This window comes from Eulemur rufifrons, chromosome 8 (genome assembly GCF_041146395.1).
Source record: "Eulemur rufifrons isolate Redbay chromosome 8, OSU_ERuf_1, whole genome shotgun sequence".
Classification (NCBI taxonomy): domain Eukaryota; kingdom Metazoa; phylum Chordata; class Mammalia; order Primates; family Lemuridae; genus Eulemur; species Eulemur rufifrons.
This window is the reverse complement of record NC_090990.1, coordinates 7345691-7355326: the sequence shown is the minus strand read 5'-3', so window position 1 is coordinate 7355326 and position 9636 is coordinate 7345691. Positions and strand designations below refer to the sequence as shown.

General features: G+C 55.9%; 1 protein-coding gene and 1 pseudogene across 2 annotated transcripts in view; both read right to left on the bottom strand.

Annotated features, from left to right (window-relative positions):
* On the bottom strand, window positions 1–1364 carry LOC138390238 (dnaJ homolog subfamily C member 13 pseudogene; annotated as a pseudogene).
* Window positions 1365–2994: 1630 nt separating this feature from the next.
* Window positions 2995–9636, bottom strand: part of TNFRSF1B (TNF receptor superfamily member 1B) — a 36208-nt gene continuing 29566 nt past the window's right edge. The window contains exons 9-10 of one of the 2 annotated variants that reach the window (XM_069477344.1): window positions 9243–9450; window positions 2995–4977 (exon numbers count right to left, since the gene is read on the bottom strand). In XM_069477344.1, the coding sequence (XP_069333445.1) occupies window positions 4694–4977; window positions 9243–9450 (492 nt within the window). In that variant the 3' untranslated portion in view covers window positions 2995–4693. The remainder of the gene's footprint in view (window positions 4978–9242; window positions 9451–9636) is intronic. The other variant, XM_069477345.1, reaches the window with a different exon arrangement.

Genomic DNA, 9636 nt, shown 5'->3' with positions numbered 1-9636 from the left:
TCAGAGGTCAGTCCTCAGCTGGATAATGGCCCCTGCAAAGATGTGGACTCCGAATTCCTGGAAACTTTGCACAATCTTGAGATGGGGAGAGTATCCTGGCTTATCTGGGTGGGTCCCAGAGAATCACAAATGTCCCTGTAAATGGGAGGCAGAGAGAAACTTGACTACTGAAGATACTACGCTGGGTTCTCTTTGAAGATGGGGGAAGCGGCCACAAGCCAAGGAATGCAGGTGCCTCTAGAAGCTGAAGGCAAGGAACCAGATTCCCCACTAGAGCCTGGCAGCTCTGGCTATACCTTTCTTTTTTTTTTTTTTTTTAAATTTAGATATTGCTGACCTTTAGGGGTTGGGGTCATTTTTACACAAACATCCCTGTTACCAGAGGCCCTTACTCGTAACATCCAGCAAACTTGCTAATAAGGAATCTCTTTCTGTTGAAGAGTATTTCTGTACTTGTCCTTTTATAAATTCAATGGTAAAAAGTTGTAGATTTTCTGAGTTACAAACCAATGCAAACACTTCTCCTAAAGGCTTCAATGTTGCAATATTACAGGTTGCTGGATCACAGTCTACTAAACGTGTTTCTATAAGTGCTAGAACTCTTTTCACAGGTTCCAAATGTCTAGGTGACATCTTTTGGACTATAATCTCTGCTAAAGACATTATGGATTTATCAGTGCCGTATTTTCCAAAGTGAAGATTCAAATATTGGTCAAATTCTAAAGGTTCTTTCCTGATCCACAATGAAATACCTGTGTATTACAATTGCCAGCATGGTGTATGTACTTTTGATAATCTCTTATCTTTGCTCTGATGCAAATAAATGCAATCTACTAAATCCTCCATAAAGTATACAAAATCTTCCTTGATAATGAGAGGGCTCTATAAAGCCTTCAATATTTCTATAGTCATAGGAACAGAGAACTCTGTTGGTTGCAGGATTAATTTGGTCAAAGCCTCCACGAGTTACCTCCAAAATTACAGGTTTTCTTGTTATCACTCCAGTGATGCTTATAGCAATTATATCTCCTTCCTGTCATTTTTCCCTCTGAAAAAGCAGTTCTAAATTCCAATGCTTCTGTAAGAAGTTCTGTTCTGTGCTCCGTAGAAAATTTTACAGTTTCTGACTTTTTCCCACTGCCTTACGAAATGTGAGGTTGAACTCCATTCCTTGTTCTTTTCCATCAGGGCTGATGCTGCAAATGTCTCCATAAGGCCACTGATCTGTTACTTCTAAGGTACTGGGATTATATGTAGTAATCACATGGGTTCCAAACTGGAAAGACACGCTTGTACTTCCTCCTCCGTGAATGTTTTGTTGTATAGAAACATGCCAGATCCTTATTTTCCCTGATTAGGTTCATTCTGTGCTCAAACCTTTGTGGAAGCCTGGAGAGGCTCCAGTCCTAGCTCCTCCTGCCGCCACCGGCTCAGCGTCCACAGTGGGATGAGGTGCCCTCAGGCCTCCTGGCCCTCCCCACTTCCCCTGTCCCCCGCGGGGTTCCTGGTGCCTCCATGGCGCTGCTTCCCCGCCCCCTCCATCTCCTCCCTCTGCCTCGCAGAGGCTCACTTACATCTTCATTTTAGATTTCTGATCCCCAGAACTTGAAGAGAACAAACTCGTGTTGTTTTAAGTCACTAAGTGTGTGTGCTTTGTTACAGCAGCAAGAGGAACTATTAATAATATGGTGGGGGTGGCAGAGGGGGACGTGCTGTCACTGCTGGGCAGCACCAAGGACCCTTTGGAGTTTAACAATCATGAAATCAAAGCAAAAGCAGCCAGCGTGGCTGAATGTCATCATCCTGCCTCACCCAGGTGCGCAGGGCAGGTGTGGCACGCACAAGCACCTCATTTAACCAGAGTGAGAGCAGCGAGGCCGGGGACAGAACAGGGAGCCGTGGGTGTGTACAAGGGAGAAAACAACCGCGGCTCACAGGTGCCAGTGAGGGGGAAAGACAGGAGGCAGCAGGGGTGGGGGTAAGTGGGATGCTGGAAACCGGGAGTATGGTGTGGTTATCCGCAAGACCCAGGTCTCAGGCATTGGCACCAGCCACATCCCCCTGGCCAAATCCACCTGCCGCCTGTTTGTATAAATAGTTTTACCAGAACACAGCCAGCCCCTTCTTTTATGTATTGTGTACAGCCCTTTTCACGCTATACCAGCAGAGAAGTCATTACAGACGCCGTAAGACCTGCCAAGTCCGAAATGTTGACTCTCTGGCACTTTATAGAAGTGTGTCCAGCCCTGGTCTAGGGTGGAGGACACAGCTTGGATGAGAGGAGATCCAGGAACCAAGAGGCGGGGTATCCCACCATCCACAGATCCAGAAATCATGAGAATAAAGACAGTTGTACCCAGTACCAAATAACAATAAATAATGGTGAGAGCCAAGAATGACGGCAGGTGACCAAGGGGTCTCTCTCCCCTCCAGGCCTTTAAACTCAGAACTCCTTTTGCCTGCAAGCTCCTCCTAGCCCCTTGCTGTTCAAAACTCCTGCTCATCACTCAGGAATAGGTCAGAGGTCAGCAACAGAACCCTTCCCTGACAACCCCTCACCAGGCCCAGGGCCCCTCCATGCCCCCAGAGCCCTGTGCTGATCTGAGAAGCGTGGGGCCCCCCGGGAGAGCAAAGCCTCCGTGCCTGGGTGAGGAGGCCGGCTGCCTGTGGTCTGCAGAGACCCCACCCCAATCTCGAGAGCAGACTGAGATGAAGGACAAGGGCATATTTGGAGACCAGTGCGGGGGGTGGGGCCTGAGCAGGAAGTTCGGGCTTATTGTGCCCTGCCCTGGGGCGGGGGGGGGGGGGGGGCTAGGCTCAAAGCAAGGGTGGCTATAATGGGGGTGCCTCTTTGGTCCACTCACAACACGGGCCTGCCAGACCTCAGTGACCATGACCCCATCTGCCCCTATACCTTGGTGGTGAACAAGCAGGACCACAGACATAGCCCAGACCCCAGCCAGAGCCAGGGGTCACCGTGTAAAACAAACGCAAGGTTTATTCACAAGCAGGAATGCTGTCCAGCATACAGTACAAACTCTCGTGGTCTTGGGATCAATCCAGCGGGGGAACGGAGGCCACACCCAGAAAGAGTCTCCTTGGAATTCATGGCTGCTGGCTCTGGTCGGGGATGCAGAGGAAGCCCGAGAGCCTCCCAGCACTGCCCACCAGGGGGCACACGCGCCCCACAGCCGTGCACGGGCCAGCGTGGGCTGATGAGGCCAGTCCAGGCACTCTGACATGCGATTCCAGGCTGGGAAAACCCTCTGTCTCCATGGCAACGGCTGGGCTCTCCCACCCGCCAATAGTTCAGCTGCCAAGTTCGAGTCCAGTGGAATTTACCAACATGGGGTCCAAGTACCTGAGACTGGACCAGGCTCTCAAGGAGTCTCCCATCTCCCTTCCTTCCAGAACCTGGTCAAGGCCCTCTGAGTTCACCCTCTGCCAGGCTCTGGGCACGTGTTTGGAGGGGGCTGGGTTGGCTCTCTGATAGAGAGGATCCATTGACAAAATCGATGGCTTCGGCTGCTTGGAGGCAGGTCGTTCAACTTAACGACCTTGGCTGCACAGACCGACACACAGACACAAGGCCGGCACTCGGCTACTCGCATCCACCCGGGATCACAGTGGCCAGGTACCAAAGTGGCTCGGCAGCCCCCCTGGGGCCAGGGGGCGGGAGGCAGGGTGAGAGGCACACACCTCTCTGGAAGCAGGAGGAAGGTCCAAGCTGAGGTAGGAGGAGAGAGATGGCTGTGGGGCCTCAGTCATCTCCAGTTCCTGAAATTCCCTGATCGGCGTAGGCGTGGCCTTGGAGCACCTCCCCAGACGGTGAGGGAGGAGGGACCGGCGGGTACTGGAGTGAAGCAGAGGGGGCAACCGCAGGGGAAGGGCTGCACGTGGCCCTCAGAGTCTGGCTTCGTTGGCTGTTGGCTTGTTTGCCTGCATGGTACTTACTTTTTAAAAATTTGCTACATGTTAAACTTGGAAGATTTCCGGTTAGGAAGTTTGTCGTCTTGCCCAGGCCGTAGCACTGAATAAGGTCGCCTGCCTGGGCCCACTGGGCATCAGATTTTCGCACCTCGGTACAAAAGGACAAGCTAGCAGAAGTGAATTTGGAGGTGGTGCTTTCCAAGAGTCCTGAGTTAACCTGAGGGAGCCCCGTCCCCCAGAGGGCTGCCACCACCTCCCCACCCAGAACCATCTGACCGATGGCCTCCTCCTGCCCTGCTGGGACCGTCCTGCAGTCTCAGCATTCAGGCTGAAGCACAAGCCTGTCTTGACGGATGACTCATGCAGCGTCCGTCTTCCCGGCAAGCCCCTCCGGCGGGGAGGATGCTCGAGCATCTGGAAGCCAGAGCCAGGCCAGAGCCCAGGGTAATAAAAAGAAAACACCATGGGCTCCAAAAGCCAAGCTCGCAGGTCCAGCTCAGGGGCAGGCCTCAGGGAGGCAAGGACTCGCCCAGGCTGTCCTGCACATCCATGCCCGGCCAGCCTTTCGAGAGGGACACACCGAGACAGCAGAGGCTTTCCATGACTCGCTGTCCCATCCCTCAGCCTGCAGGTGAGAGGGAGGCTGGGGCTAGAGGGGCCCCTAAAGACACTTGGCCTAGAAAGAGCTACAGAGTCCTGGGGGTGGGGGCCTAGAAGGACCGGGACCCCTTCACAGGGTCACCCTGCCAGGGGTCAGGCCTGGTTAACTGGGCTTCATTCCGGCATCAGGCACACCCAGGGGCAGGGGCTTCTCCTCGGAGCTCTGCAGCAGAGTCTCTGGAGTCTCCAGCTGGGACTGAAAGGCGCACTCCTCCCTGGAGAAGGGGACCTGCTCGTCCTTGGGGGAGGCCGAGGGGCCGGCATCTGTGTCTCCCACCGTGGAGCCGGCTTGGGAGGAGCACCGTGAGCCGTGGCTGGAGCTGCTGCAGACATTCACGATGCAGGTGACGTTGACCTGGGTCCCGTGGCCACCAGGGGAAGACTCTGCTAAGCACAAGATGGGAGGGGGGTCGTCAGTCCAGGGGTCTCAGACTGGGGGATGTTTTCACAGCCCAGGAGGCAAATGAAGACGTGGGAAAGAGCACTGAGTCAGGCGCCAGGAGACCAATATTCTAGTCCAGCTCTGCCATGTGACCTTGGGCAAGTCACTTAACCTTCGTGGGCCTCAGTTCCCTCACCTGCCAAGTAAGAACAGCATTACCGCCTGCCCAGCCCAAACCACCCGCAGATGGGAGGCGCCAATTATATAAAGCAAATGAAAGTGCTCCAGGAACAAAACCTGCTCCCAAAAAAGAACCAGAGAGGTGAGCGGGGACAGGAAGTGCACGTTCCAGAACACTGGTCAAGCGCTAAGGACGCTGAGTTACCTTCCCATGCCGCGGGGAGGCGGCGGCAGCCCGGCCACGCCCACTGCCATAATACAAGGGAAGAACCCTGTCATGGGCACATTATCCGAGTGACACAGGATCAACAAGAAAGGGCCTGGAAATTGTTGTGCCTTTATGGAGGTGAAACACTGACTCTGAAGTTGTCTTTATTCTCAGCAAATCTTTTTCCATCACGTAGAGCCGTCTCTAGGACTAAATCTGGGATTCCAGAATGAAGTCAGGGGGTAGTTTGTCTTCATTACCGAGTCCAGGATGCCTGGTGTTTGCAGTCTGACAATTCTGGGTTTGAATCCCTGCTCTGCCTCCATAGTCTTGGCCAAGTCACTTAACTCTCAGAGCCTCAGTCTGCCCAGCTATAAAATGGGCATAATGACCCTGTACGTCTCTGTGCAGGCAGAGGCAACTCTGTCTTGTTCACTGCTGCATCTCTGGAGACTACACACCTCCTAGACACAGAGTGACATTCTCAATGAACCAGGGGTTGAACACTTGTTCAGCACCTGTGCTTGGAGAATTATAGTCATCTCAAACTAAACTTTTTTAACAGATGGGATCTCCCTATGTTGCCTAAGCTGGTCTTGAACTCCTGGCCTCAAGCATCCTCCCACCTCAGCCTCTGGAGTAGCTGGGATTACAGATGTGCCACCACACCTGGTTTCAAACGTTACTCTTGGTTCCAGCCCATCTCCCCTCTGCCTGCCCCTCTGCACGGCAGTTCCGTTTCCCGCCACCCCCTGCCCCCAGCTGCTTGGGCTCAGAGCCTTGGACTCTGGACTCGTCTTTCCGTTGTACCCCACAACCAGCCCATCAGCAATTCTTGCCTTGACTACCTTCAAAGATCACTTAAAGTTGCCACTGTCCGGCTACTGTCCCATGCAAGCCTCCACCCACTCCCAGCTGGACCAGTGGGAACATCCTCCACCTGTGTCCTGGTTTCGACCCCCCCCTTCTGAAGTCCGTTCCCTGCCAGCAGCCAGAGCTGCCCCTTAACTTGTCAGGTCACTGCCTTGGCTGCTCACAAACCCGCAGGCCTCACCACAGCCCACAGGGCCGGGCCTGGCCTGGCCTGGAGCCTGCCTTCTCCCACCCCTCTCCGGCCGCTCCAAGACCTTGCCCGGATTCCTGCCAGCCACGCTCACCTCCCCGCAGCCCCCGGAGCCCAGGGCTCGAGGCCGTTGCACATAGTGCTTCCTCAGCCTGGAAAGCTCCTCCCTGGTCGTGTGGCTCACTCTCTCCCGTCATCCATGCCTCAGCTCGGAGAACCCCCGGCCTCCTCCCTAGAGATGTTTATCCCTCACCCCCCCACCCCTCCACCCCGCTCCGCCCACCACTCCCGGGTCCCTACGCACTTCTGTGATCTCCGGGGGCCCTGGCTCCTGGACTGCTTATTGCTCATTCGTGACCCCCCCCCACACCAGGCCCTGAGCCCAGGAAGGTGGGACTTTTTGACTGTTCCCTGATACACGTGTTCTCAGTGCCTATAACAGGGACAGGTGTTGATGGATAAAAACCAGCCAACAGGTATGTTTTGTTTTTGGTGGTAGTAGTATTTTTAAGTGAATCGGCTGCCAACATTTAAGATTCAGGTGTTTACATTTAAAAATCTGGATTTATGGATTCCCTTGGGACCAGATGCGGGCGCTCTGGCCACGGCGGGCCCACATACCTGAAGCAGTTGGCAGGGAGGACTTTGGGGTGCAGGTGCACCCCGCCTTCCGGCCCAGCCCCCGCAGGCAGCAGTCTCCTAACTGGCTGGGGAGGAGCTGGATGATGGGCCAGCGCTTGACACACAGCAGCCCCTCACAGAATGACAGCTGCTGTCACTGCCGCTACTGCAGGGATCTGCCGGGCGCCCAGACGCGTGGCAGCTGTTTGATTTCCGGTCCTCACCCTGGCCGGTTCCCCTGACTCCAGGAACTCGGGGGAGCCTGGGAGGAGCGTGGGGCTGGCCAGCTGCTCTGCTCAGAACAGGCTGGGGAGGGGGGCGCTGAGATCAGAGGGCCGGAAGGAAATTTCCACCCTGAGCCTCCGCAGCACCCAAATGTCACCCAGAGTCACCATGGCCTTTGCATATTGCGAATGAGACATCGCGGGGGCGGACGGGGCACAGCCCGGGGGTTACAGGTTCCCACAGGGGAGAGGTGTCAGGGGTGGGGGGAGAGGGAGAGAACAGAGGCAAGGCAGCGTCAGGGAGAGGGTCGGGGGACTCTTGGGAGAAGGAACACAGAGCAGAAGGGGCAGAGGGTCAGGGACAGGCACGCATGCTCAGGGGTCCACTCTGGGCCCAAAGAGGAAGCCACACCAGGTGTAGCTAAGAAATCAGAAAGATAAATTCAAGAGGTGGACAAAGACCGAGAGTTTAGATTTGGAGTGCATTCATTCACTCATTCATTCATTCAACAAATGTTTAGGGCCACCTCTTCTGTTCCGGGCACTGATCCAGGCCCTCCCTCGGGGAGTTCTCAGGCTGAATGAGGGGCCCTAGTGAGACATCCCACTGATGAGGGTGGGCTAGGATGGGGCAGACAGAGTTGGGCATACTAGCACCTGTGGGCAGTCAGGTGATGGGTAGGAAAGGGTGTTGCAGGCAGAGGGTGGCAAGAGGCAGGGGTGCAGCAGGGTGGGTGCGAGCCTGCGTGGGGTGTGGGGGGAGGACTGCCGCTGTCAGTCCCCGTCTGGAGGTGGCCCAAAGGGAGCCTGGCCTGGTCAGGTGCCAAGCCAGGCACAATGCGGCTCATCTTTCACCTGCCCTGCCAAGGAGGTGCCCGGGCTCACCTCTAGATGAGGAAACTGAGGTTTGGCAGGGTTAAGAATCCTGCTCAGATACTCATGGCACCAGAGTTGCTGGGCAGGGATCTGGGAATGACCCAAGTTCATGGTCGTTCTCTGAAGTCCCACTGGCTGCCACTGCTAGGCGAGAGTGAGAGACACAGGCCAGTAGACTTGGCCTCCCCAGTGCAAACAAACCCAAGGAAACCCCAGGATTTCTGGGGGCCCCCTCTAGCGTGGGCTCTAGAGATGCCAACCAGGGGTGACATCTGTCACAGACCAGGTGCAGGATAAAATGCAGACTGCGTAAACAGGACACGGTCCCCACAATCCTGACTCCTCAAGCCCAAAGGGACCCAGCAACAAGCCACAGTGAGTAGAGCCCTAGAGGCATCATTTCTTCATCCATCTCCCAACCCAAGGGCTCTGGAGCCCGACAGCCCAGGGGGGATTCCTGGCCCTTCCATTTACTAGCTGTGTGCCCTCGAACAAGCTGTTTAACCTCCCTAGGCCTCAGTTTCCTCATCTGTGAAATGGGGATAACAATGATAACTCTCTCTTAGCATGGACGTGCAGGGGAATTTTATGCATGTAAAGTGCCCAGGACAGCACCTGATGCGCCATACGCCTTCAGTAAGTATAAGCTACTGTTACTGCTACTGTTACAAGAAAGATGCAGTGCTGGGCCTGTGACAGGGAAGAATGAGAGGATCCAGGCTTCCCAGGAGTCCCCAGCCTGGCGAGGGGACAGGAGGAGACAGGCAGTGGCTATGCATGCAGCCTGACAGTCCCGGGAAGGGGATGCAAGGGCCTGCGAGCCTGGAGGAGCCAGTCCAGCCGGGGGTGGGGGGGGGTATTGGGGGGCTGTTGGGGAAGGGTCTCAGGAAAACTCCCTGCCAGATCTTGGGAATTCCAAGGACAAGTTGGGATTGTCCAGCAGAAGGAAGGGTCTTCCAGGTGAAAGGTCAACATGGACAGGGGTGGGTTCAGGGAACCGAAAGAAGTTCCCTGTGGTTTGGCCTCGCCCTGCCCTGCGGGGAGGCTCCCAGAGGAGAAGCTGTGACAAGCAGGCAAGACAGACAGACACGCTCTTACCTGAGCTCCCGGCGCTGGCCCGGGCCTCGGCAGACCCACCGGTCTTCTCCACGCCAGGCGCCTGCGGCTGGTTCCCCGTGGGCGCCCGCCTGTGTGCAGCGCTGGCCGAGCTCTCCAGGGAGCTGCTGCTGGAGCTGGGCGCCGCCGTCAGCAGGTGCTGCTGCTCCAGGCCTGGCGCCCCCCGGGCCTTATCGGCAGGCAGGTGAGGCTGCACGGGCAGGAGGAGGGAGAGCGGTCAGCCCACCGGCCAGCTCTCCCCCTCCCCCTCCTCACCACCGCCTGCCCCTCCTGCCGTCTGCACTTCACAGCTCACCCTGCCGCTTCTGCCCACACCCACACGGCCTTCCACACGTGGGCGCTTTGGGGAGGTGTGACTCTCCGTGGTTTGCATGTT